Below are 15,399 nucleotides of genomic sequence, written 5' to 3'. Positions count from 1 at the left end.
TTTAGGTTTCTGTTGTTGATTTTAACATTAAAAACCGATTATGCCTTTTCTCCCACTTTTATTTTTTTACTTTAGCTTAGGGGTGTCAAACTCATTTTAGCTCAGGAGCCACATGGTGAAAAGTGTATTCTCAAGTGGGCCTGACTAGTAAAATCATGGTATACAAATTATAACTAATTCAAGTCAATTGTATGTAGATTTTTGTTATGTGCACCAACAAGCCTGTTCCGAATTTAAATAGCAAAAGCAGCAGTCAACTTTGATTAAAACAAAAACACACACTAAGAAAGTACAATAAAGTCCTTTTTGGTGCCACATTTTTCTTTAAATTGTATGATAGGATCGGACATTTTCTATGATCTTTTTGACATAAAAAACATTGTATAGAACAATAGATGAATTCAAATTAAAAGAGTAATAAATAAATGAATCCCAAATATCCAGTGGGAGGAAAATCATCCATGCCGTGTGGTTGTACAACTTCTCTTTAAGCGGTACAGTGAAGCGCAAAGAAAATTAAATAATTAATGACATACATGACAGAAGAAGTTAAAAAGTCACAAAAAAGTCACGATGTCACGCCAAATGTAGAAGCGATTTGCGCGAACTCCTGATCTGTAAATAAAGCAAATTTAATAAGAAATACAGGACAGATCGTTTCTGATACAAGACTATCAAAAGCCGAATGTCTCAATGGCACAGACGGCGACCCCGCCTTTTGTGAATCTCTTTGAGGTGATCAAAGGATTTTAAACTGACATTGCGCTCATTTGTATAGGTTTCATGATATGAAAAGAGCGCATATGATATTTATGAGACCAAATCTTGAATAGTCACTCCAGATTACTGAGCTAGGGGCCAACTACAATGGTCATTCCTTATACATTTTTTAAATGCGCAACATTAGCCAAATATGACCTTTTACATAGTTCCAGTAACTTGGTATTTTAGCTTAGCTTAGCTTAACGGTGGTAAACAAGATAAATGCTAAACTAGCAATCAAAATGTGAACAATAATCTATCTTTAATGTACCTTTTTTTTGGGGGGTGGTTCATGCCATATCACGCACACACAAAAAGAGCTTTTGCTGCAAATAAAAGAGCTGAATTTTTATTTCGCATCACTGGCCGCCGCTTGCGCAAGTCAGCGTCTAAATCCCTAGCGTGACGACTTGATGATAGTCTGTTAGCGTGACGGCGTGATGACTGACGGAGCGCTTTTTTTTCGGCCGGCACAAGTCCGGACAGCACGCTCATGTGAAGAAGGCCAACAACAAGCAACAGGAAGAGATTTTTTTTCCCCTTCTTTTTCAAGTTATGCTGACTGGACATATGTATTCAGTACATTCCTCAGAGTCAGCTGAGCAGGTTATCAGGTTAAAGGTCAGACGACCACGTATACACTCGCTTGTGCCATGAAGACCGCCACAACAATCAACTTAATCTATAATGTGCTGTTAAGGAGTCAAAACAAAGTAAACACAATGTGTATTTTATGCATTTGCATACAATTCTTTTCTCTTTAATAAAGTGTTTCATTAATTGTAATGGTAATCAATTTTTTTAATCAGATCATTCATATTCTATCCATTGAAGGGATTTACATGACATTTTTAGTATTTACATGACTACATTTAGCAGACGCAATTATCTAAAGCGACTTACAACCGAGGATGTAATGAAAGCCTGGAAAACAAATTCTTTTGGGTTTCTTTGTATTTGAAGCTTGAAATGGACATAGGCCTAACGGTACAGCCGATCGCTTTGTGAGAAAGTGCGGAAGGAGTACTCGCGTTGATTGAATTTATCTTTCAAGGTCATTCCATTCTAGCTTTAACAAAGAATCTTTATATACTGTACAAGTGAGGGGCTCTTTGTTTGGGAGCACCTTAAATTGCACCTTGGGAACGACAGTATTTGCTTGAATGTGATTCGCAACTAGCTTACATTAAAGATTTCTGACTTGTTTTTGCACTCCGATTGTTCTTCAAACCATTAAAAAAAAAATTCTTACCTCACTGGTAGATTTTCTTTGCTTATATTTTTTTCTTGTTTTTAGACGGGCACCTTTTGCAGCGTAGTTTGACAATATGAATGTCAACCAAAGTTAACTAATGCTGTTTAATATGAATAATTCCGCAGGAGTGATGCATTGGTTTCCTTTATTTTGCACTATTAGTTCGGATATGAATATTTTGCAGTGTGTTTACAGGGTCGATTTGTGCGTTTGTGTATTCTTGAGCCAATCAACATTCTTTTTGATATTTAGTATCATCGGTCAGACAATACAGTACATTTTGAGCCTTCCAAACGTGAGTGGAAAACATGTTACTAATGTTTTTATACTTGTCTATATCAGTTTTAAACAAATGTTTCATATAATGCAATGCTGTTGAAATGATTGAATATTGAAAAAAGAAATTAAACAATACTGCAAATGATTTTCATATAAAAATATACTAAAAAACTCCCAATTGTTAAATGATAACATATTGTGTAGTTTTATTTTCAATACAGTTTTCTGAGGCTTGATTCCTGTTGAGGAACAGCACCACCTGGCAAGTGTTTCAATGATGGAAAAGTATATGCATAATATATATTTATTTTTCCAGAAAAGCGGTTTCATAATTTCAATGCTCAAGTTTCTATAATCTTTTATGTTTTTGAACGCATCACAAAAATAACGTGAAAACCCAAACATGTACAAACCAAAATCAGTATTTTTTTATTATTAAAAAAAATATTACACTATAAAGAACTGAGAACATGCTGAAGAAACAGAACATAAATAGAGCAGAGTGAAAAAAACAAACAAACCTTTTTTTTATTTTAAAAAGCTGGTTAAAATTCTTTTCTGTTTTGGTCAGAGAACAATGATGTAATTATTAAAAAAAAAAAAAAATCCCCTTTCAGTTCATAGTGGGGGTGATCTTGGACAAGGCCTTGGTATGTTTAAAGCCACAAAACATTGGCAACATTTACACACAAAACCAATGAAACTCAAGTGTGTGTCTTTTTTGTCGTACATTCAATCGGCATTAAAAAAAGTGACACAAAAGGACATTGGGGCGTGTCAACCGTTATGACAAAAGGTGGAAGGATAGGAAGTAGACGACTTTTCAAATACATGGTCAACACGTAACATTTAGCAGCTTTTGGCCAGTTAGGCCAACGAGGAGACAAAATTGAGGACAGACGCAAAATGTAGGTAACGCCGACGGCAAAGTTAAAGACAAAATTGAGGCCACTAAAACGACAGCGAATCGAATGGTGATCCTGAAAGTGTAATTTTTGCTGGGGTCCATGCGGATAAAGAACTAATACCAGTTTACAGTTTCAGTTTTCCTGAGAGGAAGAGGGGGAGTGGAAAATTAAATCCATTTGAATTAGTTTTGAGCAGGCTGGAAATTATGTGAGAAAATGTGAATTGATACCCAAAAGTCATAGCTTGAAAAAAATGTCTGAGCTTAGTGGACATAAAAAAAAAAAAAATTCAAAAGACTCACAATGCAAATTGCACAGGAAGTTGGGAATTTCGAAGCAATTCCAGGAATCAAAGTTTCAAACTATGACTATCTCTTACTAGAGATTCAAATTTCAGAAGATTGACGTGAGCATCCTTACAAAAATGTAGCAATTTTAGAGGTCTGAACTGACTCATTAAGCACCCTTTGAGTAAGTCACCAAAACTTCACCCGGGACCCAAGTGCCCACAGGGGGCAGAAAAGTATTGAGGGCTCACACCCTGAATTTCTTTCTTTTTTTTTTTTTTCTCAAACCCCAAAATGAAAATGTTCTCCCCAAAAAACTTCGCCATTTAACATACAAATTCACTTTGAGTATACCCTGACAATCCTAGCAAATACTGGACTCATATTCTTTTGTTGTTTGTTTGCTTTAATTTGGGGGCTTTATCTAAAACTAATTGTAGTGTTTTATGCAGCCAAGGCACACATGCTTTTATTTGTGCTTGGGGGAGGTAGAAAGCCACAAAGGCACTGGGAATAAATGCTGTGGCAAAACTGAAGAAAAGGCAGAGACGAACACGAGGTGATGACGGCATCACTTTGGCTGCGGAAATGGTGGACAAGACGTACGCTAAGTTGTGTAAGATGTACATACAGCACACAAAGGACATAAAGGCTGTGTGATCATTTGCTGTTAGGTGCAGTTTCAAGTGTCTTTGCCTTTCACACAGACCCTGGTGATATTGCCACATTGGTGCACCATTTCACACAGGTTTAGTCTTAAAATTACACAACTTCAACATAATTGTTTTCAATACACAAAAAAAATTGCGCATTGAGAAAAGACGTAACAGCGGATCCAGCATTTGTCTTGTCTGTGCCTTATTCACAGCGTAGCAAAGGTACGATATTGTTACGTCTGTGTGCGCTTTCACGTCGCAACAATTGTGAACACAGATTCCAAAGCATCACAATATGGTGAAGAAAACCAGGTCTGCATGCAAGCCCCTTCCACACTGCAGGAGTCTTATCCCTTTAACACACTATGGTTTTACACTATCGGAGGATGTGTGGTCTGAGAATCTTGTGTTAAAGGTCACGTTGTGGTCTCACAGGTCAATTTCAAACACCCCAATTGTCTTCCACGGACAGTGTGAAAGGGGCTTCTGATACAGTACACCAATTGTGTGGCTTATAGTCCCTTTTTTCCCAAGTGAATTGGCGCAGTTGAGGGATAACGGTAGCGCTGATATTCATTTTCTCTGCCTTTCCAATCGCACTCGCTCAAGTTAGACACTGCCATCTACACATGCTCACCGCCGTGGCAGTTACACGCAACTCGAGGAGACTGCCATGCCTGGATCTACAACAATAACTGCTGTCAACACAAAGGGGCAGCAGAGCTGCAAATTGAGTGTTGAACTTTACACCCCTGTCCCAGCACACCAGAATTCCCAGACACAGCGCCCTTAATGTCTTTGATTCACCTTACAAAATTCTGAGGTGACAATTGCATCGGACACAAAAGCAAGCCTCGGATGGTAAACATGTCATTGCCATGTCTTTCATACCGTGTTGAAATTGAGTTGACTGGATGGAAATTCTGTATCGGTACCTTCCACACATTCCTGGGGCAGTGAGAAATGCTTTGGACCCAAAGCGGCCAGGCTATTACCATGTCGGAAATGGGTCCGCTTTTGAATTCCATATCAGTACCTTGAATGAAAAATAGCAAGGCAGGAAGAAAGACGGCTTAGACAGTCTGTGTAAGAGGGGCTTCGACTTCCTCAGAAAAAAAAAGATCAACTCTGACATCACGGCGTAAACACATAATGGATGTCACAGTTAACTTGGGCCGAAGTCTGAGCCACAATAGGTGGTATGTGGTGTGGGGGCTTTTAGCGGGATATGACGGAGCTGATGGAGTTGTAGGACGTGCCCCCATTGCAGGTGGCGGTATACCCGTCGGGGTAACCATTGGCGTCAGCGGGGCCGCCGTTGACTCTGAAGACGGGCGAGGCCTTGAGGAGGAAGTCGGCGGCGTCCCTTCGACCGAGCTCCCGTAGCTTGAGCATGAGGACGCCCACCGTGCTGCCGGGACGCCCGCTCCACTCGTTCAGCAAGGCGGCCGTCGGGCTAGGCGTGGCGTTGGCCGGCGTCTCGCCGGGCGGCGTCCCGTTGCCGCTGTGCTTTGCCACCAGTTCGCTGAGGCCAAGGTTCATGGCAAGAAGGCACCAGTCTTTCCCTAGTGCATCGGGCGGGTCCAGCATGCGGCACAGCTTGCGGCGAGCCAGGGGCGGCACGTCGGCGATGTGCACCTCGGGGCCCAGGATGCCACGCTGGTACACCTACATACAAAAGGTACAGTGTGTGTGGGTGTGTGTATTTTTTAAGAAAGTAAAAAATTCTCACTATGATAAATACATTCTTGTTTCTTGTCTAAAAAGAAAAATATATCGTGGAAAAAAAATCTTAAGAAACAAATACTTATTTCACGATCTTAAATCTCAGATTTTATTTCAAGATCTTAAATGAAAATTTCCTTGTTAAAAACGTTTTTTTCGTAGATTAAAAGATGAACCTTAAGATCAATACCATTTAAGAAATGATAAAGGAACAAATCTTATCACAAGAATCGGTTAAGCATTTAAAGCAACACACCTGTGTTGTGTTTTCCTACTGTGTAATTGAAGTTGAACTACGCATTACAATTATTTTTACTTAAATCTACTGTATTGTAGTCATTGTTTTGATTAATAAAGTAGTACGCATTACAATTATTTTTACTTAAATCTACTGCATTGTAGTCATTGTTTTGATTAATAAAGTAATTAGAAAATTTTTGGGGCTTGTCCGGTTTTAAATGTACAACTTTGCATGAGTATAATTTTAAGAGAAATGTATTATGACTAATCTAAGAAAACATTTCTCGAAAAAGTATGCTTGAATGTAGCAGAACTGGCCTGAATGTTTTAATTAATGAGAACATTCGGACCATTTGCGAAAATATAGGCTCAAATTAGGAAACAAAAATGATTTAAGCAGAAAGAGAGACAGACTGATACTGTATATAGTGAAATATTTTAAGGATGCTGTCTATACCTCTGCGCAGCCAAAGGCAAGGATGGCGCTGAAGCTCTCCCTGTATCCTCCTATGGTGTTGGTGAGCGAGGACTCCCTTTGCACCTGCGCCCTAAGGAAGTCCTTGGGCTGGTACACCATGACGGGAGCGTGGCGCTCGCGGAGCTGCTGGGGGCTCAGGTAGTACTTGGCGGTCAGCAGGCCCGGTAGGGTGGACGCTAGCAGGTTCTCGGCAATGCCGCAGACTGTATCTAGCAGTGCGTAGCACTTGGCCCTTTGAGTCTCATTCCCACGCACCTGGATCTCCACGGCCTGGCCGTGGTTGACCAGCAGCACCATGGCCTCCGCGCCCGATCGGCTCACCTTAAGGTTGGGAGAAATTCCATTGCAATAATCTGTTACAGTCCACCACCCCAAAAAAAAGATCCTTTTTTGTTAAGTATTTCTAATAACAGGACTGTTTGAGCCAAGTTACGATTAGATATTCTTTGCAGAGGATAAGGAAGATGTCTGTGGGTATTGTTATATTATGTCTACATGTTTGGTTTCAAATTCAAAAAACAACATTGCAAAATCTGAAGGAAAATGTGATATCTACCATGTAAGTATAAGTTTATAAATTTAAATGATTTTTAACAAACCATTGAAAAGAAAAAAGTAATGTAAAATAGTGAAATGTTCTTTGTTGTTTAAACCTTTTAGGGGCTAAAAAATAAGTTTCTTTATTCAATATGTACTATATTATTTTTTAATTAATCGAAAAGTGAATTTGTTATCGCTATAACATTCTGTCCAATAGCAAAACCGTGCTGAAAGAATCCATTATTGGTCATGCCTTAGTAAAAATTATGACTATTCCTGGCATTTGAGCCGCAGGCCTGGCCTTGACCCGCCCTGCTCACCTTGGCTCCGTCTGTCCACAGGTGAATGTCGGCCTCTCTTTCTTCATCGTCATCCTCCTCCTCGCTGGGCTTCTGCTGTCGACTCCATCGGCACAAGTTGACCTGCAGCTTGTGGAATAAGCCGCAGGGGAAGGCAACCAGGTGCTCAGCGGGCACCAGTCGAACGCCCCCGTAGATAGCGGCAGAGTCCCCTTCTGCGTCGTCCTCGGCCCACGAGCGCCGCAGCCCCCCTGACTTGATTAGGGCGGGCACGTCCACCATGGCGGGGTCGGTGGCGTCGCGGGCGCAAACATCCATGGCATCTAGGATCTGCAGAAGCTCCTCCACGTCGCTGTCAGGCGCCAGGGCCTGCACCTCCTCTAGCCTGTAGCGCCCTCTGTAGTGGTGGATGGCCTTGGGCGTCTCCACAGATAGCAGGCGGCCCAAAACGGAGGTGCACAGCCAGCGTGGCTCCAGCAGGACCACGTCCTGCACCGTCTCGCTCTGCATGATGTTTATCTGTGCAATATGGGAAGACATTCAACCCAATTGTACCAGTTCATTTTTCATGTAAACACTAGAACTGTAGTCAGCAGTGACATAAGGTGTCCCTTAAGATGGCGGTTCATAGTAGGCTGAATTAACAGTGGCAGAAATGGAGGAGGTGACAACGGTGACTGACTGACCTCTCCCATGCTGTGCAGTTGCAGCGCCAAACCTCGAAGGTGCTGCTGGCTGACCAGTGGGTTGATGTTCTCCTGGACGTCACTGACAAACTGCTGCCATGACATTAGCTGGTTGGGTCCACTCAACTTACGCCAGGCCGGCAGTACGGCAAGCAGACGCTCCGACAGCAGCGACATGGTGCCACAGCTCTGTGCACATGAGCAAAAATGTAATTTTTGTGTATGTGTCAGATGGAGGAGGACTCACATATGTGCAGGCCTTCACAACACTCACACCCACTTCCACACACATATACAATATACTGGACATGTATCATGTGACTTGAATTGAGCACCTCTTGTGTTTGTGTGTGTGTGTGTGCTCACAGAGATGATGTGCGAGCGCAGCTCCTGCAAATGATTCCTCAGCAGCTTCATATCTTTAGAGTTGGAGGCACCGGCATCCATCACAAACAACTTGTCGCTGATCTGCAGGTCATTTCCAAACCTCAAAATGCAGCAAAGACAACAAATACGTCATTACCTTGATTTCGTGTGTGTGCTTGTGTGTGTGTGCGTGTGTGTGTGTAGAAATTGGCTGAAAAGGTTCTATTTTATTTCATAAGAAGGTAAATTATAAACAAAACTAACCTAGAATAAAGAACATTTCTGACCTGTTCCTGACTTCCTTAAGTAGCGCCCTTTCTTTGTTGTAGGTGAACTCTCCAGAGAAACACCTGGGAACGTCAGCCAGATCTGCATGCGTGCCCACCAGGACCACCACCAGAGGCTGCTGAACTCTCCCGCCAAACACTGCAGGGGGTCACAGTGACTCCACTGACAAGCAAAACAAAGGCAACAACATTTGAAAGACTCACAGATGTGGGGATGTGGCGGTGTGAGGGCCTTGAGCATATTGAGCCAGTAGCTGACATGGCTCAGCTGACTCTCGTATGGCTCCTCCAAACTGAAGACCACCACGTGGATCGCCGTGGCATCGTTGGCAGCAAAGTAGTCATACGCGCAGTAATAGACGGGGTTGCCGGAAAACTCCCACACGCTGAAATCTCCTACGCCTACAAAAATGGAATGCAGTAAGCTTCTGGAAAAAAAAGATCACTGTACATTAGCCAGTGTACTGTACACTTATCCCTTCCATATGCTCTAAACAACATTTAAACTTACCAAAACAAACTTTTCAAACCCATTACGGATGCGTTTCAGTACTCAAAAAAATTGTAATTACAAAAGGTAGGGAAAACACTGTACAGTATTGAATAGTACTACTGTGTGCTGTGAATACTCCTTGATAGCAGTCATGCCATAGGTCCTTAAGTGGCCCATAAAATAAAATACAAAAAAGTGATAAATGAGTAAAAACAATGAAAAATGAATAAATATGGTACTTGTAAAATACAGTAAGTAGATTTTTTCCAGTCATAATTCAGTTCATTTTAATTTTGATATTTAGAATAAAGTAATTACAGTTCATGACCAACTCCAAATAAAAAATAGTAAAAAGGTGGTGACTGCAACGTTGAATATGGATGGTGCATCTCACCATGGATGCTGGCATGCTGGATGTCAACAGCCCTTGTGGCCTGCTCGTCGGCGGCTGCGGGTGAAAGGCCAGAGTGGGCAGGCGAGAACACCTCTAGGACGCCTTTGGTCAAGCTGGGCTCGAACATCATGCTGCGACTGCGCACGCTCACATTCTCACAGCCCGGGTACAAGTTGGAAATGCTCACCGATACTGTAACAAGAAATTTGGTAGGTAGGTCTACCATGAGTAGAAAACAAAAAAGTGGAAGCCATACAGTATATGACAAGACAAAGTCTTCAATTTTGGGAAAGTAATTGTGTCCATTTCAGGATGTGAACACAGAATTCTAGTTTGAAAAATTTGTCATAGGAAGCCTGTTTGTAGTTTGATAAAAAAAAATTGGTGCTAATTTTCTAATATTAACGACCAAACCAGAAACTGTAAATCGTAAATAAGTTCTGAAATAATGTAAGTAAGTATTTGAATTATGTCCCGTTTTTTCAACAAAGGGTTGGACATGTCATCATTTTTGTCTGATGCATCAATTAAAAAACCCCACAAATATTTGTTAATATTAATTGCAAAAAAATGTCATCATCCGGCATAGTGCTAAACTTTGCAAAGTGATCCCTGATATGAGATTTTTCCTAGCAACATGGATTTTGTACATTCTGTCTATCTTTCGTAGAACCAAAAAAAACCCCAACGACAACAAAAACAAACCCTCAAAATCGCGTAGGAAGTCACTAAAATAAATCATCACCACATGGTGACAGTGTGGAACCTATGTAACCTACCGGCAGGCTTAGAATTGACCGGAGAGTTGGGATGCCTTGTCCCGTTGGTCATGCGTGTGGTCCGACGTCTGCGGAAGAAGCTGCGCAGGATGCCACACTTGAGCGACTCCAGCAGAGCGCTCTTACCCGCCCCCTGGTGGCCAAAAAGCTTGAGCTTGATGCGTGGCTGCGCAGTCTGCGTCGGCCGCAGCTGCTGGATGAAGGCCAGTTTGTGGTTGTCCTGCACAACAAGCAAAACATTCAGCATGTTAAGTAATAATAGCCTCTTTCACAAAGGAAAGCCAGCAGTAATAAATGCATCAGTCGAAACAGAACAGCGACCCTGACAAAAAGGAGTAAAATACCAACGTTTGCAGGACATATGTGTCCCACCTTTGCCATAAATTTGATGCTATGGCTATAAAATGGGTGGGTCAAATTTGTTCTGCTATTTCATATTACAAAGGGCTTGCTAGCTTGAATGTAAATAATCAATTCAAGTGCTGACATTTTCTTGCGAGTGCGATGGATGAGTCATGTACCAAAAGGTGCGAGTGTGGGTGGCTGAGAGCCGTCTGTACTCCCACCTGAGTACCGACATCGCCATTAAACTTTCAAAGAAATGATGAATGTCAATCACACTCAAACCTTTTTCACCTTTGTTTACCTTTTTAAGCTTCCCCAACAAGGCCACTACACTGTCATGTTGCTCAGCTGAAGCCAAGTCCTCAGCGCTTTTTCCATCCTGAAATTGATCAATTCCATTCATTAATCCATTTAGGTACATCTGTCTGACTTGATTTGCATTTTTTTTTTCGGATAGGTTTACATTGGTTACGGCATCCGTGTTGGCTCCGGAAAGGCAGAGATGTCGTACCACTTCCAGACCGCCATTGCTTGCAGCTAGGTGGAGGGGGGTCCGGCCATACTAGTGAGTCAACACACATAAAACGCACATCAAACAAGAGTAACGGCATGTGTAGCTGAAGTTGTAATCTAACATTAACACCAGATGCATATTCATAAAGGAAAGTCATTAAAAGCATTAAAAGGAAGCACTCATATATCCTAAAATAGATTAATCATTTTAGTTCTTCAGATGTTAAGATGGTAGAATACAAAGCTAAAACACACCAGCATCATCATGAATAAATGAAGACCCTGATGACCTCCTAAGTGAAGCATTTCAGAAAAATTCTGATTGGAATGCTCTAATACATTTAATGTTTGTATGACCTATCCTGCTCTAAACTCCATTAGAGCGTGGACACAGTGGGAAATAATAAAAAAAAAAGTACTTCAATGTATTTGTAGTTCAATTACGAATACAAATCAAAATAAATAAATGCAAATGTTGTGATTAAAAAAAAAAATTAGATTTTGCAAAGATTACTGGCAGGGCAGGGGTGATTTGGCTGTTTGTTCAGCCTTGGCAAGGCTACAAGTTAAGAGGTACAGTATTAGAAACATGGAAAACCATGAAATACATAATTTTAAAAAAAAGTAGTAAAGTAGTAGCAGTAAGTAAATAAAAATAAGTAAATGTACATAAAAGTAAATCAGATGAAATACTGCGCCTATTAGTGTTGGGGTAAGCCAGGGGAGATTTAGTCATAAACCCATTAAACAAGGCACTAATGCTGGATTATCACGCCTAAAATCTAAGGAGCTGTTAAGAGTTGATGACAGTTGGTGAATAATGTGATAATACTTCTCCTTTGTTGCAGAGTAGAGGAAGGCTATAAACGAAAAAGGATGAGGAAGCATTGGAAGTCCAGAAAGGGGATGGGTGCTAACGTTAACCGCTAACTAGTTTCATAGTTCCTTCAATCAAAAAAAACGCGGTTCAGAATTTTACCTTGTTGGGAATGTCAAGAACGGCTCGGGCGTCGCAGAGTGCCACAACGACGGGCAGGTTTCCATCCTTACAGGCGATGTGCAGCGGTGTGTTGCCATGGCGATCCTGCCGGTCCAGCTGACAACCACACGCCAACAGGGAGTGGACCACCTCCAGCTGGCACCGCCGCACGGCCAGGTGGAGGGCCGTGTGGCCGTCCTGGAGGAGGACCAAGAAGGCATCATGTTAGGCAACAGAAATAACTAAGACGACTGATATGTACATATTGGGGGCAATTATTCACAATTATTAGCACAAAAATAAATTCTGATTAGTTGGCAGATTAATTTAAACCTATAAAAGAATAAATGAATACAAAAACATGCAAAGAAAGACAACCGAAAAAAGAAAAAAAGTCTAACCTTATCAGTGGTCTCGAGGTCAGCATGGTGCTCTGCCAGGCACTCGACGATGTCCACAAAGCCCCGAGCAGACGCAGTGAGCAGGGCACTTTCGCCCTCACGGTTCTTGGCATCTACGCGGCAGCCGGCCCGACAGAGGGCTCGCGCCACGGCTGAGTAGCCGTGCCAGGCGGCGCAGTGCAGAGCTGTCTCTTGCTCCTGGACGTGGGAGAGTGGCTTTCAAAATGGGTCGCTCAACACTTGATTTTTTTATTTTTTTTGAGCAGGGCTCCTTGGAATGCGTGAGCTCACCCTGTCGCTAAGGTCCGGGTTGGCCCGGATGCTGCACAGGTAGCTGACCACATCCACGTTGCCATAACGGGCAGCTACGTGCAATGCTGTTTCGCCAGACTGCAACACAACAGTGAAGTGACACGTTGACGGTTAAGTTACAATACTGATTTGATTTTTTCATATCTGAGTAATGTTGTCAATTACGAGAACAAAGTGAACTACTGAGAAGAATCTTATTCATTATAGATTTAACACCTTATCTTGTACATCCAGAGGACATTTGTTAGCATGGAGGAATTTGAGTGTGTCCACATGGCCATGTCTCGCTGCATAGTAGATGGCGTTGGCCCCATTCTAGTGGAACAACATGCAAACACACATCGAGAAATAAAAGATGACTAAAAAAGATAGAAAGATAAAAAATAGAAATTGTGAATGAATATAAATATATAAAAAAAGATGAACAAAAAATTAAAGAAAAATATATAGATTTTGAGAGTTCTTTTGAGAGCTCTTGAAGAAATGTATAAGTACAGTAGTTTTTAAAGTGAATAACATTTTTTCTCCCAAAAATACATGACGCCAAATCTTACACACTGTCCCTGTAAAAAAAAGCTTATAAATAAAAAATAACTACTAAAAATTATTTTAAAAAAGTTATATAGTTAAGGAAGTATAAAAATAAATGTTTTACATTGTGGTGAGGAAAAATTAAAAACTGAAAATACATAAAAAAAGAAATGAATCAAAATTCATTAGAACCAATTTGTTAAATACAGTATAAGTATGCGATTAAAACTATAAATTAACATTTGATCTAATTCTAAGCTAAAACGAAATCAATTGAAGAAAATAATTTAAAAAAATTATGAATCGGCCAAATAGATAAATAAATGAAAACAAAATCAAATCAGCTTAAAAAATGCAAAAAGTGTCAATGACTTCAATCTTAGATCAGCTAAAAACAATAATTTAAAAAATCATAACAAAAGTAGAAATATATAAGGTCATAAAATTCTAAATTAAGAATATGCTCACACATATGCAGAAAAAAATATATTTTCAAAAACATAAAAGCAAAAATCAGGAACTAAATTACACAGAAAGAAAAATGTGTAATTATAAAAAAAGAAAACCCTTACAAAAAGTATGTGAATTAATAAAATCATAATTAAAATAAAAAAAACATTGCGTAAATATATGTAAAATAATGAAACAAGTGTCACAAAAATACCTAGCAACCTGGGAAAAAACAACAACTGAAAATAAATTTGGCAAAAGACAAGTATGTACTTACTTTGTCGTGGGCTTGAATGCGGGCTCCTTTTCTCACAAGCAGTTGGATGATGTCAATGTTGCCGCAGCCAGCGGCAATGAGCAGCGGAGGTGTTCCGTGCTTATTGGGCTGGTTGACATCATAGCTGTTCAGTGAGCCTAGCAGGTGCCGCAGGCCCGGCACGTTGTCGTCATTGATGGCATGGATGATGGCCTTCATTACAAATGAGTCTTCCTCATCCTGCAGGGAAATCACACAACGATGCAACTCTTAACATGTCAGATGAGAAAGAAAAAAAAAAACCAAACATTGTTTAACAACAAAGTAATCATAGTTTGAAGTCATCAAAAAATAATTCTACTGATGATGTTGAAAAGTCGAAGTATGTGAACTAGATGAAAAATATGCATACACTCTTAAGGACCACAGTAAAGCTTGCACATACAAAAAACACACACCGAGGCACACGCACACAAACACACGTGCACACACACACACACGTGTGGACACACAACCCATTAAGTAAAACACTGGAAAATTCACAAAGTCATATATACAAACCCACATACAAGATACATCCAAGCTATTAATGAATGCTTGCGCTGTCATGCAGTGTAGCAGCATAGTGAGGTCGCGCAGCTAATAATACTCCACGAGTAATTAAGACTCATTAAACTGTAATTTTGTCCATGTGAGTGTGTGCACACGCGCACATTACCAATGTGTCATCACTGCGGGCCACACTCATGTTGCTTCTGGACAGGAAGGAGCGTGACAGACGGTTGCACAAGGAGATGAGTCGCACAGATTGCTGCAAAAAAAACGAAGTAGGGACCAAGATTTACTCAACTTCAGAAGAGGCCTACATTTCTTATGTTTGGAATCAAGTTCAACATCCAGGTTCAAGTTTGTACAAAATAAAGATTGGTCGTGGAAGAAATGAGTGGCATAGCCGCTTGCTATGTTGAAGGGCACAACATTGTGTAGCAACCAGTCTGGAGTCACACAATATGAAATACTGTGAAACAAACAACAAAATGCAAATCTGCTAAAACGATTTATATGATTTTATAATGAAAACATAAAAGCTCATCAACATGGTTGGAAGTTTAAAGAGCAAAAAAAAACAAAAAAAAAAAAACAAGCAAAACAAATGCATCAGAAAAACTATGTCGATA

General features: G+C 40.6%; 1 protein-coding gene across 1 annotated transcript in view; it reads right to left on the bottom strand.

Annotated features, from left to right (window-relative positions):
• Nucleotides 1-2,702: 2,702 nt before the first annotated feature.
• The window catches only part of dapk1 (death-associated protein kinase 1), a 32,485-nt gene continuing 19,788 nt past the window's right edge, over nucleotides 2,703-15,399 (bottom strand). The window contains exons 11-27 of the mRNA XM_088424304.1: nucleotides 14,940-15,032; nucleotides 14,243-14,461; nucleotides 13,201-13,299; nucleotides 12,964-13,062; nucleotides 12,673-12,870; nucleotides 12,272-12,469; nucleotides 11,243-11,341; nucleotides 11,081-11,158; nucleotides 10,435-10,654; nucleotides 9,656-9,847; nucleotides 8,973-9,170; nucleotides 8,769-8,907; nucleotides 8,482-8,602; nucleotides 8,116-8,304; nucleotides 7,451-7,948; nucleotides 6,570-6,911; nucleotides 2,703-5,815 (exon numbers count right to left, since the gene is read on the bottom strand). Of these exons, the coding sequence (XP_088280430.1) occupies nucleotides 5,366-5,815; nucleotides 6,570-6,911; nucleotides 7,451-7,948; nucleotides 8,116-8,304; nucleotides 8,482-8,602; nucleotides 8,769-8,907; nucleotides 8,973-9,170; nucleotides 9,656-9,847; nucleotides 10,435-10,654; nucleotides 11,081-11,158; nucleotides 11,243-11,341; nucleotides 12,272-12,469; nucleotides 12,673-12,870; nucleotides 12,964-13,062; nucleotides 13,201-13,299; nucleotides 14,243-14,461; nucleotides 14,940-15,032 (3,432 nt within the window). The 3' untranslated portion in view covers nucleotides 2,703-5,365. The remainder of the gene's footprint in view (nucleotides 5,816-6,569; nucleotides 6,912-7,450; nucleotides 7,949-8,115; nucleotides 8,305-8,481; nucleotides 8,603-8,768; nucleotides 8,908-8,972; nucleotides 9,171-9,655; nucleotides 9,848-10,434; nucleotides 10,655-11,080; nucleotides 11,159-11,242; nucleotides 11,342-12,271; nucleotides 12,470-12,672; nucleotides 12,871-12,963; nucleotides 13,063-13,200; nucleotides 13,300-14,242; nucleotides 14,462-14,939; nucleotides 15,033-15,399) is intronic.

The sequence above is a fragment of the Hippichthys cyanospilos genome, chromosome 1 (genome assembly GCF_059441005.1).
Source record: "Hippichthys cyanospilos isolate Australia breed blue-spotted pipefish chromosome 1, RoL_Hcya_1.0, whole genome shotgun sequence".
Taxonomy (NCBI): domain Eukaryota; kingdom Metazoa; phylum Chordata; class Actinopteri; order Syngnathiformes; family Syngnathidae; genus Hippichthys; species Hippichthys cyanospilos.
This window is presented reverse-complemented; position numbering and strand designations above follow the sequence as displayed.